The sequence below is a fragment of the Ascaphus truei genome, chromosome 4 (genome assembly GCF_040206685.1).
Source record: "Ascaphus truei isolate aAscTru1 chromosome 4, aAscTru1.hap1, whole genome shotgun sequence".
Classification (NCBI taxonomy): Eukaryota; Metazoa; Chordata; class Amphibia; order Anura; family Ascaphidae; genus Ascaphus; species Ascaphus truei.
Genome location: NC_134486.1, coordinates 100,771,067 through 100,798,270, shown reverse-complemented (window position 1 = coordinate 100,798,270; position 27,204 = coordinate 100,771,067). Strand labels below are relative to the sequence as shown.

General features: G+C 42.2%; 1 protein-coding gene across 2 annotated transcripts in view; it reads right to left on the bottom strand.

Annotated features, from left to right (window-relative positions):
• Positions 1-27,204, bottom strand: part of SNX5 (sorting nexin 5) — a 66,019-nt gene that overhangs the window by 21,647 nt on the left and 17,168 nt on the right. Inside the window, exons 1-8 of one of the 2 annotated variants that reach the window (XM_075596277.1) lie at positions 13,703-13,722; positions 11,008-11,112; positions 10,176-10,286; positions 7,381-7,502; positions 3,690-3,813; positions 2,939-3,034; positions 2,249-2,354; positions 496-571 (exon numbers count right to left, since the gene is read on the bottom strand). In XM_075596277.1, coding sequence (XP_075452392.1) covers positions 496-571; positions 2,249-2,354; positions 2,939-3,034; positions 3,690-3,813; positions 7,381-7,502; positions 10,176-10,247 — 596 coding nt within the window. In that variant the 5' untranslated portion in view covers positions 10,248-10,286; positions 11,008-11,112; positions 13,703-13,722. Of the gene's footprint in view, positions 1-495; positions 572-2,248; positions 2,355-2,938; positions 3,035-3,689; positions 3,814-7,380; positions 7,503-10,175; positions 10,287-11,007; positions 11,113-13,702; positions 13,723-27,204 lie in introns of those variants that run through there. The other variant, XM_075596276.1, reaches the window with a different exon arrangement.

Sequence of the window (27,204 nt, the reverse complement as noted above, 5' to 3'; positions counted from 1 at the left end):
TGCCGGTATCTCAGCTCAGGTTTAGCTGTCCCATCACATGGGCCAATAAGGAAGCCATGACATCACACGTAGCTTCCTATTGGCCCATGTGACCAGAGGTCTTTAAACCCGAGCAGGAGATACCAGCGCCCACCTAAGGGAGGAAATTTTTTCAAGAGGCAGGGAAACCCCCGGAACCGAAATGAACAGGGTCCATCTCCGCAGATCCCCCCCATTTCAATCCTACGGGTAAAAAAAAAAAAAAAAAACACAAACAGGCCCCCCCCCAGACCTGCCATCCCCAGGCAGGGCTTTACCTGCTTACCACCTGGCCTGGTTGTACCCCTTCAGGACCTGAATGGTGTTTGATATATGAAGCATGCAGTGTGTTAGATGCATACTATGCAACACTTTGCAGGCCACCCCAGGGTGGAATGTGCTTACTTAACAGGAAGTCATCCAGTTGTAACTTCCTACTCAAAATTCTCTCTTCCCACAACATACAACAATGCTTACTTTCTAAACATTGGGTTTTCCTCATCAGCTATGCCGGTCAACGAGGCTGAAATAGGAATGTAATCATCAGCAACATCTGAAAACAAAGAATATATGGAGCATTTTAGCTTTATGCACTGCAACACAATCAAGGTGCCTAAAAGTTGGACTGCTTTTACAATGGGCCAATTAGCAATCAAATGTAAAATATTCTCTATTCAGGGTTAAGTTTCTAAGGAAAATACTGCTTTGACAGTAGGAAATTGCCCATGTGTGTGGAGGAGAGGTGAAGACAAATGGATAGCATCACTAAATGTACCCCCTATAATGATACAGTGCATAGTGCTCTGGACACGTTATTTCCTAAGCACTCGTTTGCCATTTTACTTAACAGACCAACATAATGCTTATATTTTTGAGATTTCACTGAAGGTCAAAAAAAAAGCAATCCCCAATGGTGAAAAAAAGAAAGAAAAAAAAAAAAACCTTTAAATGAAGTGTGAACAAGTGATACATTTAGGGAGTCAAGTGTTAGTTAACACGGTCCCAAATAGGACAAGCAAGTGAAGATATAATGGCCAAAGTGTAAAAAATGTAATTAAATAAAAACCTTGGAAAATGTGCAGCTTTTCGAAAAGGTTTCCCAACATTCACACGACAGAACAGCAACAAATCCATAGTGCAAACTTATATCAGAAAAACAGTGCAACGCCGCTAACTGCAAGTGATAAAATTAATTTAAAAAAAAAAAAAAAAAAACTACTTTTGCACTCGTGGTGCGAAAATAAATCGGGCGTTTTCCCCCAACACATGTGGACTCGAAAGAGATCTGTGGTTTATGGTGATGAAGTATAGGCTTCGGAAGGATATATGAAGGAAAGAGAAGGAGAACATAGTGCAAATATAGCTTTATATAGTTAAAGGACTGCAAGCAGTGGAAGTACACTCACATAACCCCAAGGAGAAAAAGCATGTCGACCACTCCTGGTCTGAAGGTACGCCAACTCTTACAAGCACCGGCTCTCTGATCCCTCGGGTGGATTGAAAAGGTGGACCGAACTAACGTGAGGTGTGCCGCTTCTATTCTTTCTCCGCACCGGCACAGGAAAGTGACTCGTCCTGACTCTCCTCATGTAGACGGGAGGATCAGAGAGCCAGTGCTTGAATCATTTTAGCACTTACATTTAGCTTTGTTGCACTAGGTTTATTTTATTTTTCTGCTTTTTTTATATGCACCTAGTCACGTTTGCACTTTGGTTTTCTTACTGCTCTATACAAAAGGAGTGTGTGTAAAGGGAGGGGAGATGGGGAATGGAGGAGAATACACACTGGACTATGGGTATACAATGCACGGAACAGCACCGCGAATTAACCTCTGCAAACTTGACAATCTATCCGATTCTATATGAGGTTTTGTCTTGTTATGTAGCACCCACCATTGTGATATATGAATTGGACTATGTTGGCTATCCCTTCGAGTCCAGACAATGTATATTAATCCTATCTGGACTACAAATATTTTCTGGACAAGTTACCCAATTATCTGAGCAGGCTTGCTTATGTATCCAAGGTTCAATAAGGAATCTGTTCGCTCTTTTACCAAACACCCCACTACTGGAACAATTTACCAGAGTCTCTCAAAACCGCCTCCTGGTCAAAGTTAAGACATTGACTACTTCATACAGGTTTGTAATTTATAATGTTGTCAAATTATTATTTTGTACCCAGGATATACGAGCGGTAACAATATATTTTTCCTGGTATACATACATACTTTTGTGAGATCTTGTCATTTTGTCGGCCTTGGCACTTGAGTCCTTGATACTGTTGTAGTAGTTTGCCAGGAATATTTTCTCTTGTTCAAAGAACTCATCAACTTCCTATGTGGGAGGGAGGGTGCAAAAGGTGAGTGGAAGTCAGTGAGATATAAGGAACTCAGGGGCTCCTAATAATGTCAAATCCTGCTCCCACTATGCTATATAACCCTTGGTGCTGCTAGTGTGGTCTGCAATACATAATTAGCTGGCAGCAATTGCCACTTTTTACCATTTATTTTTTTCACCAAATATGAACTGGACAGCACGTTATTTATTTGAGATATTAAATTTGTCATATCCAGTCCTCAAGTCTAAGAACGGCAAAATGTAACTAGTAAGAAATGCATGCACTCTACATTAATGATTTATTCAGAACAAGCGACTATTTGAATGATAGATTTTTTTCCCTCTCTGTTGTAATTAAAAACAGCAATCACATAGAATAGATATGTTCATTTCTCTCTAAAATAAGGAATTTTCAAGGTAATGAAAGAACGGCTTGGCAAAAGTTTTTCACCACTTGTCTGGTACAGTCAAACTTGCATTGGTCCCAGATACATGCAGATGAAAAAGGTAAACCTAACGTACATTACAGGTGTCTCCAGAACTGTAAAGATAGCAGATGGACACACCGTATCCCCGCTTACCTTTACTCCAGAAAACAGAACCTCATCAGCACTTTTTAACATGCTCCTCAAAAAACCACCAAACACCTCTTTCGTGTTCTTCCTCCTCACACTTAACTAAAAGGAGAGAACACAAAAGACATAAGTGCAGAGTCTCCGTTTGTTTGTTCTGTCCTATAATGAAGAAAAAGAGCGAGATCATATTGCTCAGACATAACATTTTAAACAATATTTTGACCAAGGTGACAAGGAAAGCCAACAATCGGGATTGGAACTGGATCACCTGATTCATAGGCAGTATCCTTGCCACCAGGCTCCTACTCCTATCAATTTAACAAGGTTTATTGTGTTTACTTTTAGGAAGGGATTACAAATAAGGATTCATGTTGGCACAGTAATAATTAAGTCCTCATTCACAACGGAAGACTGGAAAAAGTAAAAAAATATAAATGTTATGTTTATTTATTTTTTTAGGTCTCTTCGTGGCTCTTTTCAACATAGTTTTTATTTTTTAAATCTGAAATATTAAGTGCTTAGGAAGTTAAAATGGAGCTCTCCACAGAGCTCAGCATAGTCCAACACTAGAGATTAAAAAAAAAATATATATATATCATGATTTTCTTAAAGTGTTAATAAAGTCTTAACATGATCAGGGGGCAAGATACTAACATTATAGGAGTTACATTCATCTAGTCTTCACAGGGTGGGGGAAAGAACAGCTGTCTTCCACTTCCTGCCCCTCATTTCTGCACAGGAAGGAAAGGGTGCTTACGTCTTGGTCGTACTCCAGGAATACATGGAAGTTGTGGTCTTTGCTCAAGATGGGATGAGATGAAAGTCTCTGGAGAAAAACTTCATGTACTGATACAGTCTTCTTAAACACAGCCAAATACTCGCTGTGAAAACAACGAGAGGGGAAAGTCAGCGGATGCAGAGTAGTACTAAAAACAGTAAGAACAATCTCAATACAATAACTGAACAAATTGTCTTGGAAAGCTGTAAATAAAATAGCCATCCCCATAATTGATATAACAACCAAATATGCTTTAGCAGAGGTCCATGCTGTTTAACAAATTGCGGTTAGGTTTCCAGGAAAACCGAACACTTCTGTTGATTTGAGTGGCCAACTCAAGCCACAGCCGGGAAGCACTGCAATGTCCTGTGGCACACATCTGGCAAGTCCGGGATGGTTTAGCATCAAAATGAAGCAGTGAATGACCGAGAACCTCAATCCACGAAGATTATCTTGATTAACTGTACTGCAATACGGTATATTGCTTCACATGTACTGTACATTACAAAACCTCTTCTAACTAGTGAGAGGTTGCCCAAAAATCCTCCAGGTTCCTGCCAATAATCACAGCTGCTGGCCGACATTTGCCAAATCTTATCCATATTAAAGATGCGGCCCCTGCTAGCTATTCATTGGTAGTGAATTGTTTGAGGGGAGAAATCTTGGGGACGGACCTTTTAGCATCTTACACTTTCTTTTATACGTGGGGGATACTTTATTTCCTTCCTGAGTGATGTTACTCTGTGCGGAGCAAGATGGGCAGACAAAGCGAATCAAATATTCTATGCATTTATACTAAGAGTGAGCAACTCCAGTCCACGAGCCACCCCACTCAACAGGTCAGGTTTTCAAAATTTCTCTGCTTCAGCACAGGTGGCTCAGAGGCTCAGTCATAGACTGAGCCGAAATGAGCCACCTGTGCTGAAGCAGCAAAATCATGAATACCTGACCTGTTGGAGGGCCTTGAGGACTGGAGTTGAGCACCCCTGCTTTATACCACCGGCATATTCCCTCTGCTACCAAAGATTAAAGGAAGTAAAAGAAGAATACGTCTGCAAGATAATCTCACCTAGCAAATTTACGGACTCATGCTGTAAATTAAGGCTAAGGCCCCGCTGCCTCAGACCGGTCTGTAGGGAGTGGGAGCTGGAGGCGAGGCCAAAACGGGTCAGGTGGGTGCAGCAATGACATCGGGGCCATCACACTGTGTCAGGGGGTTCCCTCCCCCGCCTCCCTGAGGAGAGAGTCTGTGGGAGGGAGCAGGGGGGGCTCCCTTGGTGCTGCAGCTGCTTTCCCCGCTCCCCAAAGCCCTCCCCTCCTCATTGCAAGGGGTTCCCTCCCCCCTCCCCCCCCCTGTGCATCTGCAGACACAGACTGAGGAGAGAGTCTGTGGGAGGGAGCAGGGGTGCTCCCTTGGTGCTGGTGCTGCAGCTGCTTTCCCCGCTCCCCGAAGCCTCCCCTCCTCTTCTCTTCATTGGCTCACAGCCACACCACGTGACACGTCACCGCTAGGGATTACAATTCACTTGCATCCCCTGGCTGCTGACGCGTCACAGCGTGTAGTGAGCTGTGCAGGGAGGAGGGACTGGGACTTGCTCGGGAGGATACCATCTGATGGTAAGTAGCGCGCACGCCGCCAAACGCAGCGGGACCAATGCCTAATATGTACATTTAGAGTTTGGGATTGGGCCAACAGGTTCCCAGTCTAGATTGCAGGGAGAGGGCAAGTGTCAAGTTAAGTGTTAGTTTTATGATAACGTTATGATCATTCCCCTGGTTCACAGGAAACAAATTTAGAAGCAGATTGATTACGCGCTGGTACGGGTTAGCACAACCGATCTGGCGTTAACTCCCATTTAAATCAATGCCAGGTAGTGTGCGCCAACATGTGCCGGCGATGAATTCATCTGCCCCACAGAGTATAAACACCAAGGAGAAAATATCGACGCCATGTTTTTCTACAATGTGTATACTATGCATGCCGGCAGAAAAAACATGAAGACAACTTCTCTAGGTATTTTGTTTCCAATCCTTATTGCTAGACCTGCCATTTCATAGTAATGCATTGTAGATTAAAGGAGGCATGGCTATATTGACTAAGCAGTCTTCTGCCATAAGGCTAGGATTATGGTGCCGGCATCGCTGCGGCAAGCACTCTGCTGTATTTTGTAATGGGGGCTACCCCTCTGCCTGCGCAACTGCCGGCAAAGGAGCGCATTGAAGCGGCAGCATTCTCAGCATACAACGAAATCTGTGTTTTGAGGCGGCTGCTGTGTGACGTCAGTGCATGTGAGCTGGTTAAGCCAATGAGGGCGAACTAGATCTTTGACGCGTTCGCCACGCATCTACAATCTCCTGCAGCCAAGTTCACAAATCGCTTGTGCTGCATGAGGGCGCCCGGCGGTGCGCTCGTTCACATGCTGCCGCACAAGGACCATAATCCCAGCCCGAGACATCTCACTGCGCTGGGAGACACCTTACTACGGCCTTGTAAATCAATGGGCTGTAAGGTGTCTTCAAGACCTCGAAGGTGTCCTATGGCAGAAGGCTGCTTATTATAGGGCCAGTGTCTTTCTTGCAATAGTTTTTAGAACATGTCTAATAGTTCTAACAGTCTGTCCATAAAACTCTGAATCTCCCCCAGGAGCAAACTGAACTAATGTCATGTTAAACATGTTACAGGTAAGCAAATAGCTATACATATATACACATAAGTATAAAACATTTAAAATACATTTGTTAACGTTTTTCATGGTAATCAAATTTTTGGGATGTTTTGGATCATTTTTTGTTATCTGCAACATGTGAATTTCAGAGGACCAAGCTAAAATAAATATGTATTCATTTTACACAAGACACAATAAGGGTTGATTTTTAAGGTTGACAATGATTTTGAAGGAAACCAAATTATATTAGTTAAGCCCATTATCTAAAACACTTTGTACATGGAACTGCTCCTCTAGGTTTGTTGTGCACATAATCAAGGAGCAGAAAATACTTGCATTCACCCACACATGGCCACAGCTAATTATCTGAAGGTTTTGACTGTCCGACAACAGGAGAGAAAATGGATCACAAATCCAGAAATAAAACAAAAGTTACAATGCATAGATGGAAAGAAAGGTCAACGTTATTTATACAGTGTCAACCTCCCTAACTGCTAAGGCCGCGATTATAGTAGCGGCGATCGTGAACAAATGTATGTAACCTCATGATGCTGCACATAGAGCACGCGACCCCGCTTCTCGGCAAGACTATTTTTTTTGTCTTTGCCGCGCAATGGCCGGGTCCTGTGCACGGTTCAGCCATTGAGGGCGAACCGCTCACGTCACGGCTTCTCCGTCACCACTGACCCCGATGAAGGTTTCGCGCAAGCGGCAGGCACACGTGACATCATGCCCGCGCACGGAGCAACTATAATCGCGGCCTAATACACTACTTGCAATTATGAATGGTAGTCAATGATGGTCGGGAAGATAATGTCTGTGTCTAAAAACAGCAAAAAAAGTGGTCATGCACAAGATTAGTTCCTTAAAGCTGGTCTGGTATACACTGAAGATGCAGTAATAGAAAAGCCTGTTCCACTTTTTCCAGTATTCAGATAACCATCATTTCTTTTCAGTACAAAATTCACATGGATAACACCAGAGAGTTAAGAATTCATTCTCACGCTTCTAACTCCTGTTTCATTTTGGAAAATTCATCTTTTGTCATGGAGCCTTCTCCGTCCCCAAGCTTCTGCATTTTGTCGCGTGGACCATCAAAATCGGGTTTTGCTGGTGCCGGTGGTATCTATATTAAAAAATTAAAATGCAGACAAAAAATCATTACCAGCTGGGGAAAAAAAATTAAAAATGTTCCTGAAATATACCAAAGGAATTGTAATTCATAAGGACCTGTTATTTCCTTTAGTAGAAGGTATGTTGGTCTCTGAGGATAACAGTAGGAGTGTCGGAGGTGAGGAACTTCACACATACAAAGATTCCCCTAACCCTTAACGCCTATTCGCTGCCTTTAACTCACTCCTCTGCCCAACTTCGATCCTCGCGGCCCAAGAACTTGCCATCTACTTCACATATGAAGCGATATCATGTCTGATGGACTTAATCTTATGTCAGACTCCACACGTCCAACATACCTCCCTTTGCACACTTACCATCAGCTCATTTTGCCCTTTGACTGATGAGTAGTTCATCTCACTCTACAACTTGCCCCCTTGATCCTATTCCACCCTTGACAAGCTTGTATATAATATATCTCTTGTTCCCAATTCTCTTGGATCTCTCTGCTGCCTTCGGCACTGTTGATCACCCCCCCTCTCCTGGTTCACAGCCGATCTACCCAACCTCTCGTTTTTTCCTCTTCGCTCCCTCTTTCTGTTGTGTTCCCACAAGGCTCGGCTATTCTCACTCCACACTTCCTCTTGGTGTACTAATACAATCTTTTGGCTTTCAGTTCTCTTTGCCGATTATAGCCATAATGTACCTCTCGTCCCCTGACTTCTTGTCCCGTGTCACCAGCTTGTCTCTCTGCAATCTCCTCCTGGATGTTCCGTTTCTTGAAGCTTAACATGTCCAAAACAGAACCAATATGCTTTCCACCGCTACACCAACACTCTCCCTCACTCAATAATACCACAAATCTCAAACACCTGTAGTCTGCTGCCATGGGGCCCTCTTCTTCATTCCTCATTCACTCACTCACTAAGTCCTGTAATATCCACCCCCTATGAAACACTCTTTTCTCACTCATGACACCACTAAAATGCTAATTACCACACTTATCTTGTCCCGCCTTGATAACTGCAACCTTCATCTAGATGGCATTCCCTGTCCCAACTCCAATCCATCCAAAACATTGCTGCCAAACTGATCTACCTCACTCACCACTCCACTTCTGCTGCGCCACTATGCAAATCCCTACACTTGCTTTTCATATCCTTTAGAATCAAATGTAAAACCATAGTTCTGACTTACAACGCTGCCCCCTCTTTCATCTCAACGCTCATCCCCAAATGTACCTAAATGCCCCCTACGTTCTGCACAACATCCACCTTTACTCATGCCTTATAACCTCCTCTCATTCCCTTCTATGAAACTACTCCCATGCTGCCCCCTCTCTAGAATTCCTTACCACGCACCATCAGATTCTCTCCCAGAAGTCCAGACATTTAAAATCTCCCTGAAAGACTTCCGTGAAAAGATGATGTATCTGGCACACCTCCAACATCCACCCATTAACCTTAATGGAATCAGCTGCATGGATGGACCATACTCCACCCTACAATAATCATCCACTTTAGATTGTAAACTCACGAGCAGGACCCTCGTGAACTTTTGTATCTGTTTGTGCTTGTTGTTATTCGGTATATCATTCTTTTTATGTAATATGCAGAACTCTGTAGCCCCATTGTACCGCACTTTACAAATAAACGATAATAATTTAGTATTACTGGAGACTCGAGAATTGAAAAATATTTCCTTTGTGCTCCAGGGATACCAATTGTTTCTCCTACCCCTCTAATCCTCCAGTAGGGAGAGAGCCCTCTAAGGATTACCTGTAGAAGGCAATTAGGGTGGGACAACAAAAACAAAAAAGTAATGGTCTCTCATGAACAATTCATTTTCTGTTTGTAGAAATTTTGAAAAGTCAGAATTTCAGAGATAGAGATTGTAATTAGTAGAACATAACACTACACATTAATTCCTGGAATATTGGCACACCGTTTGAAAATGGGACAAGAGCGACCATAATGTAGCTAAAGAACATGATGTACAATTAGCCTGTCCAAATCCTATACACCCTGTTTCCACTTAAGTGTTACAACGGAAAGTCTTGTGCAGTTGCAAGAAGCCTGGGCTCTTAAACCAACGGCCTGTGTGCCAAATACAGCCTATTAAGGGACCCGAGACCCTTTCTGCACCTGCTCATTTCATACTAGTTGCTTGGACAACTAAATGCATTTTTTTCACACGGAAGCCAACTTGTAAATTAAGGTCATGTAAATATATATGGTCCAGATGTTATAAATACTGTTCTTGCACAATGTTGAAAAAATAATTTAAGTCTTTAAGTGTATCTAAAATGACATTGCAATAAGTTTGTGGCCCCTTATCTCCTGAATGTTTTCTGAGCTGGTCCTTTCAGAGAACTAGTTGAAGATCCCTGCAATAAGGTCTGTGACAACTGCATTGGAAACTTTTTACGTTCAGATGTTTTCACTAGAGTTCCTTCATAAAAAAGGTGGGTAACATTGTAATATCTCTACACGCTGCATCTTATAAAACATGTTCTCATCCTTTCCTACCTACAGTCCTCCAACAAAGCATTCCAGTAAATGCTATGAGCGTTTTCTTTTTAATGACCATATGGCGTGGCACTTTTAAAGACCCTTAATTTCTCCAAAACAGCAGTTTGTCAATGGGAAGGGAGGGGGATTTTTACAATCTGATTTCAAGCACTTACTATATACCCGGCATACTCTTCATTTTCAATGAGAGCGTCGTGTAACCAGACAAAATCCTCATGTTGCCGCATCACAGAGAAATCTGGGCTCTGAAACACTGCCAGGGTGGTCTGAAAAATAAAAGCAATAACAAATCACTACATCGGTGCTACTATAGCGAGGTATACCAGGAAACAATATTAAAGCAACATTATTACACTATAGGGCGCTTAGGGTAGAGAGGGGCCCTGTAGTGTGCTTCCAGCTACTCCAGCTGAAGCAGGGTGCCATTAGTGTAGACCCATCCACAGGTTTGGAAGACCACAGATATCCAGGTAGACCTCACACTATAGTAGCACCCCCTACATATTTAATCCTTCAATGCAATGCTTCTTGTCACAACTCTTTTCACTGGTTGTCTTTTACTGTTCTTTGACTATTTTTATATTTAACATCCGAAATTTTACTTTTTGATTGTCTTCTGCTTTTTAAACAGAGTTTACCGACTTTGTCATATCCCCTTTATCAGGTAATTGTATGGCATACCAGGGTTCCCTATGCTTATAAGAATCAGTAATAAAGCCAACACACCAAAATCACTGCAACTTTGGGATTTCGATAGCATTCTTTCCTGAGCAACTGAGCACTGTGGGAGGCTGAAGCCAAGTCAGAATTGACTCCGGCCATGTTGATAACAATCGATTCGAATAATAAATACCAATGAACTTAATAAAAATAAGAGATAATATAGTCTCACACAGTGTGTGCGCATGCACAGTACAGATAGCCAACATTTAGTCAAATTATTTGCTGAAATATAAATGACTGCATTACTGCACTAAAAAGCCTTACCTTTGTATGGACAGTAAACTTTACTTTGTCTCTTTCGCTGAGGGCATCTGGAATATCTATCTGCAGAGAAGGATCATTGTTCAAATCCACAGACACAGATCGGAGCTGAAATACACAGAAGACATTTCAAAATGTTACGGGTCTCCAATGATTAAAGCAAAATGTTCACAGTTCCACTGCCTCCTCCGTCATGTGTCTTTACCATGGAACCACAAATCAGATCACAATATTTCAGGGCTGCACCAACAGGTTTAGAAGTTGGATATAGACAATAGTGGATTCAGACATTGGATATTAAATATGAGTTCCCAGAGACATTGAACGTCAAAAAAAGCAGGCAAAGGGCAGGTAAGTGTAAGGTATATGCAAAAGATTACCAGTCAAACCCCCTACTGTAAGAGGGAGGCACCTTTTCCTTTATATTCATAATGTTAAATAAAGCCTTTAGCTTGCTAACATAGATGGATAGAAATCAGGACATTTTGGAGCAACATGAAGTGGCTTGCAACCGCAATACCCAAAAGATCATTGTAGAGGCCTTCATCCAGCAATGGATGGACAATGCGTAATGGTGGGGTATGTATGCACGCGTCTCAAATTAGCGTCATACTATGAAGTGGACCATCAAAACATACACTGCGGGTCTCAGGAACAAGACCATGTTATATGGATATAAGGCCATGAGGCAAGAGATGTTTTCTTTTTGAAGTGAAACTTCTATGCTGGCACCTGCCCAAGGAAAAGTTCACTTGGAGTAAATTGCCTTGTTGGAGACGGAAGTCGCAGTAGGCACTGGGCATACGCACCACAGATGCGTGCACAGAGACAACACACACACACACACTTGCGCAGTAGCCGCCGGCACATACACACAGGAATTCAGTTACTATAAATATAGCAGTACAAATGGGTAAATGCGCATGCTCGGCACACACTTGTTTTAATTAAAAACCTAAAAATAGATAAACGCAAACTTATCACAATTTAATGAATAACCTTAAAGTGCCAAGATTTAAGCCCGGAAGGGTAAAAAGTACATGTAAAAGTACAGTTTTATTTTCAATTTTTATTTATTTTTTTTTTTAAATGAAGACTGATTCATCTTCAGGTTAACAGAGTAATAGTATGCCAAAACCCTGCATGAGTTGTATTGCTTCCCATAGGATTACCGCTGATTTGTATTACTGAATGTCACTTGTAGACTTATTTTTTGCTGCATTCATAATTTGTTTTTTTTTTGTTTTTACGAAAACAGAAAAGCAATGTTAAGGAAAAATTATGTCCAACGTAAAAAAGTATATTAATCTAACTAGAGAAACTTGGTACAAGAAGTATTTGAAAACTCGAAAACACATGATATAAAAAAAAAGGTGTAATGCTTTTCTTTGCAGGTACTTGCTAGCAAGGGAAAGGTGTTCGTGCAGAATTGCGTGAAATGGATGGCTTTCCATCAAAAGGCATGTAATGGGGTCTTAGGCTAAGGCCCCGGTCACGGCGCTGTAATGCGCGCCTGCGCTTTTGGCTGCGCGTTCCGGCGATTCCCCGGTCTGCAGCTCACTGCAGGAGCAGAGACCGGGGGGGCGTGGCGGAGGAGTGACGGGGGAGCGGCCATGACGTCACCTGGCAGGTTTGCCCTCATTGGCTGAACCGCCTGGGGGCGTGCCTAGCCGCTCGACGCGAGTTCCTGCTCTCAATTCTATTGAGAGCAGGAGAAGCTCTCGCGCGAGTGCTGCGGCCCCCCCCCCCTCGCAGCGGGCCCGGCGCCATTGCGGGGAGGGCTCTCGTGAGCGCAGTGTCCGCCACAGCGGACGCTGTAGCAGGCAGCGGGGGCAAGGCCTTATAGTTGATATATAGCTAAAGGTCGCAGTGTCACTTACTCCGTAAATTATATACCATTTACCAAAAGATATCATGCAGAATGTATTTCTCCAGCATTCTTCTCACTGGCTGATTTATTGTTTTACATAATTACATCAATCCTAGTCAAAACAAAATTGATGATACTTGGACAATGAAATTGGAAGTTGCAGAAAATAAGTATCTGGGAAGCGAAATTCGAACATACCGAGCCATGCAACACGTCGCTGGCTGTGACACGCAGAACAACATTTTACAGTGATACAAATAGATAGGGATAACATAGATGATAACACACCAAAATAAGGTAGACAAGAACTCACAGTTTTATAATTTAGGTTATTATTTCTTTACAGTTGGTAAGGTCTAAGCATTTCACCTTCCTACTTCAAAACTGTGTATATTTTTTGCAACCTGAAAAATGTTACAGTCAGTTTAGGCCTGCTAGAAACAACAACACTTCCCATCAGGAACCACACCCCAAAAACTGATGACAGAAAAAATATGTAACGCCAGCTAAACCACTGGGGCGAGAGTCTCAGAAATTTAACACTAAGCAGCCAAGAATCCTTACTCAAGCACTTAACAGTGCCCGATTGACGGAACCAGCAGTTTATTGAAGCTCCCTCCCTATAAAGTGACCCATTACATATAAAAAAAAAAAAAAAAAAAAAAAAATTATATATATATATATATATATATATATATATATATATATATATATATATATATATATATATATATATATATATATATATATATATATATATATATATATATATATATATATATATATATAAAACAAAAAAAAATACAAGAAAAAAAGAAAGTGCATTACCTGCAAAAATAAAACACATATGAATGTGTTTGCATGTTTCCCAGAGGTCCCCAGAACAGCTGCCTTCTGCCCACTGTCACATATCAGCGTTTCTAATTTTCTGGAAATTTCCCCACTCACAGGAAATACTTACAATATATTTATTAAAAAAAAAAAAAAAATGGAGGTGCACTGGAGAATACAACCTGCATGTGTGACAGTGACGTGTGTCCTTCTGTATTCCCCACCTCTCCTTTTGATTGGCCGGGGGGCTTTCCTGCGCCCAAGCTGCGGATGAACTGCGTAAGCAGAGGCAGGTCAATACACCAGCTCTACACACGGTTTTCCCAACCTGCCCAGTGACCGACAACCCCTCCCACCCTGCTTTATACAGGCACCGTCGCAGCCAATAGGTGAAATGAAAAAATAATAATAATTTAAATCCCCTCTGCACATCCAAACAAGCAGGCACAAGTTCCAAACACTCTGAGCCCGGACTGACAGCAGAGGTCTGGGTCAGCCTCAACACGGCACCCCACGGATGTGGATGATGGAGATGCCGGGGGAAAATATACAGGCATACACTGCATTAACGTACGCAATGGGTCTAGAGCATGTATGTAAAGCGAAAATGTACTTAAAGTGAAGCACTACCTTTTTCCCCACTTATCGATGCATGTACTGTACTGCAATAGTCATATACGTGCATAACTGATGTAACAGCCTCTATAGTCTCCCCGCTTGTGCACAGCTTCGGTAGAGGTTGGGAGCCGTTATTGCTGTTCAGGACGGGCTGACAGATGCATGCCCGAGCTGGGCTGACAGACGCATGCCCGAGCTGCCGTTTGCCTACTGAGTGATATATCCTTACTCACAAGTGTACTTAAAGTGAGCGTCCTTAAACCAGGGTATGCATCCATCTATATCTAGATTATTATTTTTGTTTACATACCTAGAAGAACCTAAACCTATTGAAAAGTTATTCACATGTAGGGCAGAGGGCAGAGGATCAACTTACGTGGTTTAGGTAAGTTGATATTGCAACTGAATAGGAGCTTTAATCATAAGAGGTTTTCAATTAGCTGAAACATTTGAGAAAATTACCCAAATTACTTAAATTACACACATTGGACCATGAGAAATTAAAGCACTTTGTCACGTAACACCTTAGTTTCCATTATTCAGATATTTAAGAACTTAAGATATAACCAATTGCTTTGCAGTCAGCAAAAAAATAAAAAAATCTCCTTTATACAATATTGCTTATGTTATGGACTAGTTACCGAAGTTACCTTATTGAGAAAAGTCCAAAATCTAAAAAGTTGTCAGTTCTCAGACATTGAGAAATTACTACATGTACTACACCAACTTAAACCATTGGAAGGTAGTACAAAGTTTGATAGAGGCGGTAACAGCAATTAAAATTCCATGGGATCCATTAAATATAGTCCTAGGCAAACCAAGAGGACATTGATCACAAAAAAATAAAAATAATATAGATGATCTCATATTCTAACGGCAGCAAGATGTTTGATCTCAGTATAATGGAAGAATCAGAATACTCAACCAAAACGTATAATTGAGAGGATAAATGAATGACGTTATGAGGATGGAGAGGCTGACAGCCATATTGCGCCACAGAAAGTAATTTGTTTAAGATTTGGGTGCCTTGGATAAATAAATATCTAAAATTCTGGAGTCCTAGGTTACGGATTTTGATTTGCCATTCAGATACATCCTTAGGGAATAGCTAACTGGAGGTTGCGGTTAAAAAGTGGCCCCCTAAAGCCACCACTATTCTATATTTTATAGGGCGAGAGAGAACCTGTTACTAACATTTCTGAATCCCACCACTGAACAGGACCTACATCCCGGCATTAATAAAAACACATTGTGAAGCAGCATTACAGAACACACATATCCTACATGTCACCTTTTACTGCCCCTGTCTACAAAAGAGATGTGAACTAATGGATCAGCAGGCAGTACCAAATTTTTCCTGCAATGAAGGAACGAAGGGGATTAAACAAAAAACACACGGCACAAGTGTGCACCTTTTTGCATTAGAAAGCATCTAAATGCTGTGAGCAGGCCTCTGCCACCCAGTAACTGCACCTTTGGCGTGGTAACTGGTGGGATACACGGTCAGCAACTGAAAATAACGGATCCTGGGACCTCTATTATTTTTTTGCTTTGTTTGTTTGTTTAAAGAGGTTTAGCAAGTTCAGCATAACTTTATTTTGAAGGGAAAGAAAGGAAAAATATTCTGCCTGTTGTACAAAAATACAAGACTCTTAAGTGCCTGGTCTAATTGTACAGACTCATCCCAAGTTCACTGAAGGTTATTGAGTTCTGCATAACAAAATGACAATGAGAAAGTGCTGAATCTGTGAAAAAAGTACAGATAAGCTGGAAGGCCTAACATCCGACAGATAAAACTTCAGGAAACGGATTTAAATAGCTAGAATGCACATATTTACATAAATCTACAGTCCCCACCATCAAACTATATAGTAGAAATAGTCTTTACTTCTTTTCCACATAGGGAAGATGGTAGGTTTCCATCTCGTAACTCTAAAAAGTAGCTGGAATTTCTAAGACCTTTACTACTCAATTATGATTGATGCACTATAAGGCTAAGGCCCCGGTAACTCCGCTGCAACGCGCGCCCGCGAGATTGGCGGCGCGTGCAGCCGATTACCTGGTCTGCAGGGAGCTGCACTAAGAGAGACCGGGGGGGGAGAGGGGGTGGCGGAGGAGTGACGGGGGCGCGGCCATGACGTCACCCAGCAGGTTCGCCCTCATTGGCTGAACCGCCGGGGGGTGTGGCTTTGCGCTCCGTAGCGAGTCCTGCTCTCAATTCTAGTGAGAGCAGGAGCAGCTCTCGCCTCAGCGCTGCGGCCCCCCCTCGCAGCGGGCCCGGCGCCATTGAGGGGAGGGCTCTCGTGCGTGCAGCATCCGCCACAGCGGACGCTGTAGTAGGCAGCGGGGTCAAGCCCTTAGAATTCCTATTTTAGGTATGATTCGGTCACAAACTTCAAACAAACATGACTGGGCTTATTCTGCAAGCTGTGGTATCCCCTAAGGAACGGGTGCTCAACTCCAGTCCTCAAGCTCACGAACATGTCAGGTTTTCAGGATAGGCCTGTGCTGAAGCTGGGATATCCTGAAAACCTGACCTGTTGCTGGGGCTTGAGGACTGGAGTTGGGGCACCCCAGGCCTAAGTCACAAAGAGAAAGTGGCTTGCTCAAGGTCAAAAGAAAGTAACACTGGAAATTGAACCGTGTTTACCCCCTTTAAAAAGGCAGGGACATTGCCATTGTACTAGAACCTCTTAATAAATTCCATTCCAAACTGTAGGGACACTGCAAAACTGAGGACTCCAACTAAAGCAGCGGCCAGGCTTGGCACAGCTAAAATGTACACACCGTTTGTATACTGGCCCTGTTCAGCCAGCCAATGTCTTACAAAATGATGGCACAGCTGTAAAGTAGCCAAGAGTCCCCAATTGGTTTTCCAGCACAATAAAATATTATCTAACCCTTATAAAGCAAAAACAGGGAGGTATTTTATTTATTTATAAAAAAAAATTACCAGGAAGTAATACATTGAGAGTTACCTCTCGTTTTCAAGCATGTCCAGGGTACCATGTACCACAGGAGTGTCAGCAATTCAAGTCAATGGCAAGTGTGAAGTTAGTAACAATACGATTTGGTCAAAAAGGGCAACCAAGCAAATAACTGGTTCACATGGAAGCAAAAAACAGACAAAGATTCCCAAAGCTACTTTCAATGTGACAAAAATACACAGTGCAATACCTACATATTCTCTTGAAAAAAGGGTCATTTGGTTTAACCCTTTGGCCAAAGCGTCTTAAGCCTGTTGCCACTTTCAAGGCATGACCGTTAGCAGGTCCTAACACTCACCTGGGTTAAAATTCTTATTAACCTGTATAATCACAGGAAGAATGATCACATTGGATCTGTCGTAACCTGGCAAAATGAAACTGACCTGCCAACTTGGAAAGTGGGGAGGGGCAAGCTTAAACCTTGGGGGGGGGGGGCACTACCCTCCCAAAAGCAACTGAGACCAGCTGCACACAGTTAATAAACACACAGATACCCAACAAGCTCTGAGAAACCCCTACCATTACCACATAAATATATAAATAATTATTCACATGGAAGCAGCAGAGCCGGTAGGACCCTTGCTGACATTCGGTGTCGTTCCTCACTCAAATCATTTGTGCTGAAGTGAAGCAGCAACAAAAACCTGACAAATATGGCCAGTCACCAACAGGAAGTCCCAACTGTATCTCCCGATGGTTTTGCAGTTATTCGTCACTGAACGCGGTGGCCATATTGTATTCCCCGGGCAAGTGTGCTTTCTTGGTGGAGAGACAAAAAAATTATATAATCTCAAGAACCAGGGATAATCTGACAGGATTAGGTCATGTAAAAAAATATTTAATATACAAACTGCTGCTTTATAGTTTCCCCCCCCCCACCCCCTCTGAACAATAACAGCAATTACAAATTATACAACTTTGATTATTAAAAAGTCCTAAATTAAGGCAGGTTCTCATGTGATCTAAGTGAACCAAGGACAGTATCATATTCATACATTAAATAGCCGATTGAAACCTTTTAAAAAAAAAAAAAAAATTTACCCAAGAACTTTTTTTTTTTGTGACAAGACTTTGGCAAACCTAAAAATCCATAGAGAAATTGCTGTTTGTTTGTAGAGTAACTAGGATTTCAATATTAGTAAAACATTAGCTCATACATTATTAGTTCAGCACACATGAAAAAAAAGACAACATTCCTTTTTCACAAGGATACAAAAAGTTATATTGTTACTTTAAAGCAGCAATTCTCCCCAGAAGTTTCGCTCGTATAATGTTAGTATCATACTCCCTTGAACATACCCTGCTTTTTTCTGTTATAAAACATAATTTCTTTAAAATCTCTAGCATCTGGGGTTACCATGGTAACCTACAGGAAGTAATGGGTTCTGATGAGAAATCCATTTTAACCGTCTCGGACACTATTTCAAACACAACCCGAACAAAGCATTGGATTTTTATAAATAAAAACAGCATTGGAAAGGACATTTTAATAATAAACTTTAGTTCACATATTGCTTTTCTCCCAATGGGACTTTACGCATTTCACAATTACAATATAGCACGCGGTACACAGCACGTAGCACAAAGGCAGTCCCTGCCCAGATGAGCTTACAATCTGTTTTTGGTGTGTGTGGAGTGTTTAACCAAATTTGGCGCTCATATACATTTACAATAACAGTGATATAATCAATACAATAGTGATAATGGTGATACTTAGACAAACACAATGGTTGATTGCAGCTGTGACCTGGTGTAGGATTTCTTTCTCAATCCTCATAGAAAGTGGCAAGTGGATCATCAGGAAGCGCATACCATGTGGGAACACATAAAAAGAAAAATGCTTTTGGTGCAATATTGTGCAGACAGTGGTGAAGTAAAGTTGCTAGCACAGAATGTGTACACAGAATACTCACAAACGTGAGGTAGGATGAAGGCACATAAAGGTATCTTTAAGAGCTGGTGTCAATCTGTGGAGTATGGTGTTGCCAGAATAGTGTGGTTCCCAGCTGACCTTAGGGCAGGAAAACACTGGACATAGCGTAGACCATAAAACAATTTAATAAACGAAGTAGTTATAATCCAATCTACTCACATGTTGCAAGATTAAAAACAGCATTTTAGATCTCAATGATCTCTGCAAATATCGCTCGATGCTGTCACCGGATGGGGCCTCTCTCTCTGGTCTCCCTCCTTCTCTGCTGTGCGTGTCACGAGTGCGTGTCAGCAACCGGAAGTGACGTCATCGGCATCCAAGGGTTCAGGTGGGTAGAGACAGCGTCACTCTACGCGTTTCACCTTTCTTGGCGTCCTCAATCTTAATCTTGCAACATGTGAGTAGATTGGATTATAACTACTTCGTTTATTAAATTGTTTTACGGTCTACGCTATGTCCAGTGTTTTCCTGCCCTAAGGTCAGCTGGGAACCACACTATTCTGGCAACACCATACTCCACAGATTGACACCAGCTCTTAAAGATACCTTTATGTGCCTTCATCCTACCTCACGTTTGTGAGTATTCTGTGTACACATTCTGTGCTAGCAACTTTACTTCACCACTGTCTGCACAATATTGCACCAAAAGAATCTGTTTTTGGTGCCTGAGGCACGGGGAGGTAAAGGGACTTGCCCAAAGTCACAAAGAGCCGACACCGGGAATTGAACCAGGCTCACCTGCTTCAAGCTCAGTGGCATGGTTATCAGTGTGTCTTTACTCACTGAGCCACTCATCTCAAGTAAAATGCAAAATAAAATTGGCGATCAGTGTGGACTGCCGCGATTGAATCTAAAAGACACCGATAACACTGAGCCGCTATATAGGACTGCCCCTTTAGACTCTTAAGTTTAGAGAATTTACCTTACTAGGAATACGGGACCATAGCCCTTAGCAGTGCATTTCAGAGGACTCTTGGTATTGCCTCCAAGTTATCCCTACTTACCATTTAGATTGTAAATTCTTCAGGGCAGGCACGCCTTTCATGTCTGAAGCACTTATTCCCATTAACGTCTCATATTATTTTGTCACGGGTATTAATGCTGTAAAACATCATGTACGTAGATGGTGCCTTGCATAAATATGGTATAATAGAGCAGATTACGATGCAAAACATGCAACACAACCACAGAGGATGGGAGTATAGTCCTTACCATGGGGGTTGGAACTAGGGGTGTGGGGGGGAGGTGCTGGGTGGGTTTACACATTTTTACAATATATGTTATATAGGTTATTTATATGTTAATGCTATACACAAAGGAAAAACCCGCACAGCTGATACTAACCACAGTGAGGTGCTGACTGGATGGAGACTGATTGTTTCATATGGGAGAAAAAAGAACCCAGTCTTCCAGCACTCAATCACAAACAAATGTAGAATTATAAATTTAAAATACTTTATTATTATTACCAAGAATAAAAAAATGGGTGTTAAAACGTAATTAAACGGTGTATTGCAACAGCACGTGACTGTGTCCAATTGTAACCCACCTAGAGCTGGGTGGGTGGATGTAGTAATAAAATCCCTTATAGATATTCGGGATTTGGACTGCTATATGTTATAGCTTCCTAAAAGGTATAGGAGAGGAGCCTATAAAAACTCACCCAGAGGTATTGTCAATGTAAGTGTATCCGGGTATGTAGTGCACACTCAGAAGATACACTTATGGTGCAATTGTATTGGTATACTATGCAAGGTCAGACCGTATCCACCCCTATTGTGGGAATAAACTGCTTCCAGCGTGATATCTTAATCGGCGCTAGATCTATTGCGGATTCATATTGCGCCCACATAATAAAGTAAAACACAGGCTTATAGGCAATTATTAGGTGAGGTATATATTAGCGTTCATCAGGTATATAGTTTATTAACTGCAGAGTGTTGATTGATATAGAAACACCATAGGTGGTAGTGATAATGCCGTGGTGTTTCTAGGTGTACTATAACCCTAAGGGCTCACCTATGGTACTGTCAGTGAGGTGTAGGTGATCTTAACTCAGTATAGAAGTCTGTGTGTATTATAATTGCCTGTTGAAGCAACCTCCACTATGTTTGTGGTTGCTGCAGCTGAGATCAGCACTGGTTATGCGGCTAATAAATACACATAACAACTGACAGAATATATGAATCTACTGAGCAGATGAACACACTGACAAAATGCAAATAGTACCAACTAATAGGGTATGTGTGGGGTTAATGATGGGATGGATTCAGTGTACAGTCACCCCACCCCCCTTTCCCTATATAGCAGCTATATACCAAATACCAGTTTATAGAGGGGACGGTCTAACTGTAAGTCGCATAGTCCCCTATATCAGCGCTGATCTTGGTTATATCAGCGCTGATATGTTCGAGGACATGCCTGTCTGTAGGTGAGTTGAATAGACCCCTAGAGGTAAGAGGATCACGCTATATGGTTACAGAGCGCGATCCCGGCTTCACATGCACGCCGGGGGAAGCCGCAAATCACTCAACGCGGATCAACATCCATCTGCTGTTGAATTTCAAATGAACAGGCTTCCCGCGTGTGCAGGAGAGGATTGCCAAGGTAAGAGGATCACGCTGTATGGTTACGAAGCGCGATCCCCACTGGACATGCACTTCGGGGGAAGCCACAAATCTCTTAACGCGGATCACTATCCCTCTGCTGTTAAATTTAAATGAACTGGCTTCCCGCGTGTGCAGGAGAAAAATGCCGACGCGCGCGTTTCACGTAGTGAACGCTTCTTCAGGGCACGTCAATCAACACTCTGCAGTTAATAAACTATATACCTGATGAACGCTAATATATACCTCACCTAATAATTGCCTATAAGCCTGTGTTTTACTTTATTATGTGGGCGCAATATGAAACCGCAATAGATCTAGCGCCGATTAAGATATCACGCAGGAAGCAGTTTATTCCCACAATAGGGGTGGATACGGTCTGACCTTGCATAGTATACCAATACAATTGCACCATAAGTGTATCTTCTGAGTGTGCACTACATACCCGGATACACTTACATTGACAATACCTCTGGGTGAGTTTTTATAGGCTCCTCTCCTATACCTTTTAGGAAGCTATAACATATAGCAGTCCAAATCCCGAATATCTATAAGGGATTTTATTACTACATCCACCCACCCAGCTCTAGGTGGGTTACAATTGGACACAGTCACGTGCTGTTGCAATACACCGTTTAATTACGTTTTAACACCCATTTTTTTATTCTTGGTAATAATAATAAAGTATTTTAAATTTATAATTCTACATTTGTTTGTGATTGAGTGCTGGAAGACTGGGTTCTTTTTTCTCCCATATGAAACATATTTATATGTTAATGAAGGTTATCGATTTCGTATGTATAGAACCCCAACCCCAAAAAATAGTTCCTGCAAGCCTGGTCCTTACAATCTCTCACCAGGGTTAACTTGTGACTATGACTCAGCTGCATCTGCATGTTTGTGACGCTGCTTCAGCCAAACCTGAACAGTATGTCTAGTAGTCTCAAGGGAAGGAGAATTAATTCCCTAGATGCTCAATAAGCGCTATATATCCACACAAGTCAAGTTCATATCAAACAGGCAATATAATCCTCTTCAACAAATCAAACAATCCTAGGTGACGTAAAACCAAAGAAAGGGGGTCTTGGAAATCTCAGTGTTTGACGTCCAGTTTAAAGAAGCTGTATATCGACGCATAAATGTTACAAATCATAACACACTATGGACATGCGTTTCTCAACATGCTGCTAATCTCCCTCTGTGATTCACATCAGGGGAATTCAATACCCTCTTATAACATTTGTATCACCTCTGGAAACTGCCCGCCGTAACATTATATCTATTTTCTTCTTGACAAATTGCTCTTTAAATTTCTCGATTATGATCTGATGCTTGTAGTACAGCATGTGCAACGTTATACTTAACCGAGGACAGAATTACACATTTTTAAACTACCGTAATTTTTAGCCCTCAAAAGTACATTGCATTTTGCAACATAAGCCACTTGTGCAGTTCAATTATCTGTCTTGCGAATATAATATATATCAATCACACATACGACATACCATTGAGTTCAACTTTTGTTAAATTCTGTTTAAGAAAGATACTCGTCCGGTATAGTTCGATTGACCCAGAGAAAGGCAAACAAAAAACCCCAGCGGAAAATTTGCAAATGAATGAATTCCTAAGGCAAGACAGCAATGAACACTTCGCTCATAGGAAGGTTTATGCTCAGCCAATTTGCCAGTGTGGCAGCTGAGCATATAAAAAGGGAGACTGTCCAATGAGAGGAGAGCATACTCAGTAGTTTGGCTGGCTGTGGTTGGCTGGAGAGAATCAGCACAGGTGTATACTAGGCAGTGGAATTAGCAACAGATGTAGTATAGGCATAGGCGCAGAACCTTCCTTGCTCGTGTGTGCGAGTGCCGCGCATAGCGGGTGCGCACTGCGTGGCGGATGCGTCACCGCGTGAGCGTAGCCTGGAGGCGGGGCCAGCAAGGACGGCATTTAGTGCAGAGTGTGGTCCGTGCGCGCCCCTAGGTGGAATGCTGGTATTCGCCGGCAGGCAACATGTGCTGTGGGAGAAGCGAAACACCCGGTCGCGGGTTGGGGTAAGCGAGGAGCGCGCAGAGTGCTCCAAGGATCACGTATCCTGACAATAACTCTGTATACATTTCCCTTTCTAAAAAGGTTTTAACATTTTCTTAAATGATATCTACTGTATCTACCATTACTGTCCCGATGAGTCGCTCATAGCTATATTCTCACTTATTTGCAACTCCAATATATACCGCTAGTTCAGACTACACCTACAACAGTTTAGTACAGTGCAATGTGGAAAATGAGAAATGAAAACATTAGGAGGGCTGGTAGCTTGATTTTCTGGCAGAGAAGCCCTCAACACAACTAAAAAGGGCGCGCGTATTCTGCAATTCGTTTGGAGGGCCACAGTTTACACTTAGCCCTATTGATAATTATATTTCTATTGATACAAAATGTACACTGGTTTTCAAGAACAATGACCCCTTTTTATGCTTTTGTCATACAATTCTTAGTCTTGCTGAGGAGGCTTGTTTTGTCTGTTCTATTTACGTATATAACATGGTTTCAGAGTTACTGAACTTGTATCTAAGAAGAAGAAAAAAAAAATGTGCTGACTGCAGGAAGGAGCTGCCTGAAGGACATGTTGAAAAGCATCATAAGCATAGGGGTATGCTCCAGCGACATCTCAGCTTGTCATTTTAAGTTCTCTCATAAGAAGCAGCAATGTTGCTGTTCAATTATAAATGATTATATTTAGAAAAAAAAAAAAAACACAAGGTGTGTGTGGTGTGTGTAGGTGTGTGTAGGTGTGTGTGGCCACTTCTCACCAACTTTCGTGCAGAGGCGGCTCCTTTAAACCTGCTTTGCATATCAGTCTCTCTACTGGGAACCTTTCCAAATCATTGTTTTTATCTGACTGACACCAGAAACATATTGAATTACCCAGGAGCTATACCAGAGACCTTATCTCGAAACTCCAGCCTGCTTCTATCGTGCAGTTTAGCTGGTAAACTGTAAAAACAGCCACATGCCCCATTCCCCAGTCTCTCTCCCATTTTCGGACAATGTCCGTAAATTAGACAGAATCAAAATAATTTCTCTTTTTCCCCCCCAAATAGAGAAAAAAAAAAAAAAAAAAAAGTTGGAAGAGGTTGGATGCCCACTTATAATACAAAAGGTCAACTCAGACCAAATCAGCTTTATTGGCATGACAGAAATACTTTTCAGTATTGCCAAAGCATGAATAACAGGGGATATGGTATAATGTTTACACACTTATTGGTGAAACATGACCAAGTGCACGTTTCGGATACAAAGAGGGGCTGTTTAGACCCTGACAAGTGGTGCACTGGGTCTCGTTTAACCCATAAATGGTCCGAGTTGACCTTTATATTATGTGTGTGCATCTAACCTCTTCTTGTTCTATCTGGATTAATGCTGGTGGCAGTTCTTAGGGGAACCTGCCAGAGGACAGACTGCCCCAGCATTCACTCACAAGGAGTGCAAGGCAAGTGTATTCTTTTTATTTTTTACTTTTCTTTAGTAGAAAATGGTACATCTGCCTTTAAAAAGGAGCAATTTGTGCATGTTTGTTTTTTAAACATAGGTTTGAAGCAGGGTCTCTCCAGAGACCCCGTGTCCCGAGATTCAGACCTCAAAAAAAAAAAAAAAAAAAAAAAAAGGGTGTCGGTATCTCTGCAACATTTAAAGCTTGTGGCACGCAGGCCAATAGGAAGCCAAAACTGATGACATCACGGCTTCCTATTGGCCCGCCAGGCACAAGATATTTGAAAATCTGCTATTACATGAAGCCCGCTAGCAAAGCAGAGTGGCTACCAGCATCCCCCTACAGAAGTATGCATCCCTGGAAGCAAGGGTCCCTTGGGCTGAAAATAATGGGGGGTCAACTCTGGAGACCACCCTACTCCAATCCTAAATGTAAAAAATTAAATTGCAAAAAAAGAAAAAAGAAAAGAAAAACCACTAGCTTGGATTGCCACTTCAAAAGCACCTTGACACGTGTACCATGTGCCAATTAAGGCCGCGAGTATAGTGCCCGCGACAGATGACGTCACCCTTCGCCGTTGCCACCCGCGAAAGTTGTATTTCGCTTTACAGCGAAGTCACTAGCGACCTGGCCATTGATTGGTTCAGAGGCTGTCACATGTGGCGACACTCTGAAAAACCAAATTTGACCGGCTACCAAACTTGGTCACTCCCGTAGCGATTACGACAATGCATTTGTTTTGGAGCAACGTTGTGTCGCTGTCACAAGGCACTATAAGTGCAGCCTAACTCTGCCAGCGGCAGAAAGGATAGGCAGTGTCTAGGTTTGGGTTACGACATTCATTTTCCATGCTGCTCTGTTACAACCCGCAAGAGGAGAAAAATCAAGCAGGTTATTACTAAAAGGTAATTATGTACATAACCATTTATAGTAGACATAACCCCTTCATTGATGGACAGGCCTGCCATTATTTGAGGAAAAATATGCTCGTTAATAATAATAATACCCTTAGCCCTATCGAAAAAATAAATTAAAAAAAGTTTAATTTTACACAGAAATTGAACTAACCACAAATATAGCAGGAATCAATGTGCATAGATAAAAAAAAAAAAAATGTACAAAAAAAATTGCCAAATGGCTAAAAATTATTTTAGAAATTGAAGTGGAGGAAAAAGTGCAGTTTATATTTCCTAGAGATGTCAGGTCTTCGAAATTTCAAGATACCATAAATATAAAATATTTACTACGTTTAAAATAGTCGTCCTGATTGAGCAAAATATTGTTTTAATCATTTTTGTAGCATTAGAACCAGGGGATCCTTTGAAGCCGAATCGTGTTAATTTACTCTGCAAGGTCCCCAAAGTTCTTGCGATACTTTCTGTAATGGAGTTTCCAGTTGACGTGATCACTCCAAAATCAAATGTGACAAATCCTTATGAGGAGGAGTGCGAGTATGGCCGAGTCCCCGCTGGCGCTGAGCGCGCTCATGCTTGGAGCGCTCCAAGCATGAGCGCCAGGTGTCCTGCTTGTACACGTGCGCGGGGGAGCCATTGCGAGTAGTTGAGAGCGCGGGCAAGTATAGTTTTTTTGGTTTACCTAAGGGCCGATTGCGGGTGAGCGTGTGTGCCTGCGCACAAGCGCCGCGTGAGCGGGGACTTACATAAATCTATATGTAAGAAACAACCGCAAGCGCCGCCCGCTCAGCGCTAGCGGGGACTCAGCCTAAGGCTGAGTCCATGGTGACTCATCCCGTGCGGAGCCACACTGAGGCTGAGGGAAAGCAAGTGCTTTTCCTGGCCTTGGTTAGCACGCCGTCCGGGGGCGTGTCGGGGGGCGGCCAGTGACGTCACGAAGCTCGTTCGCCC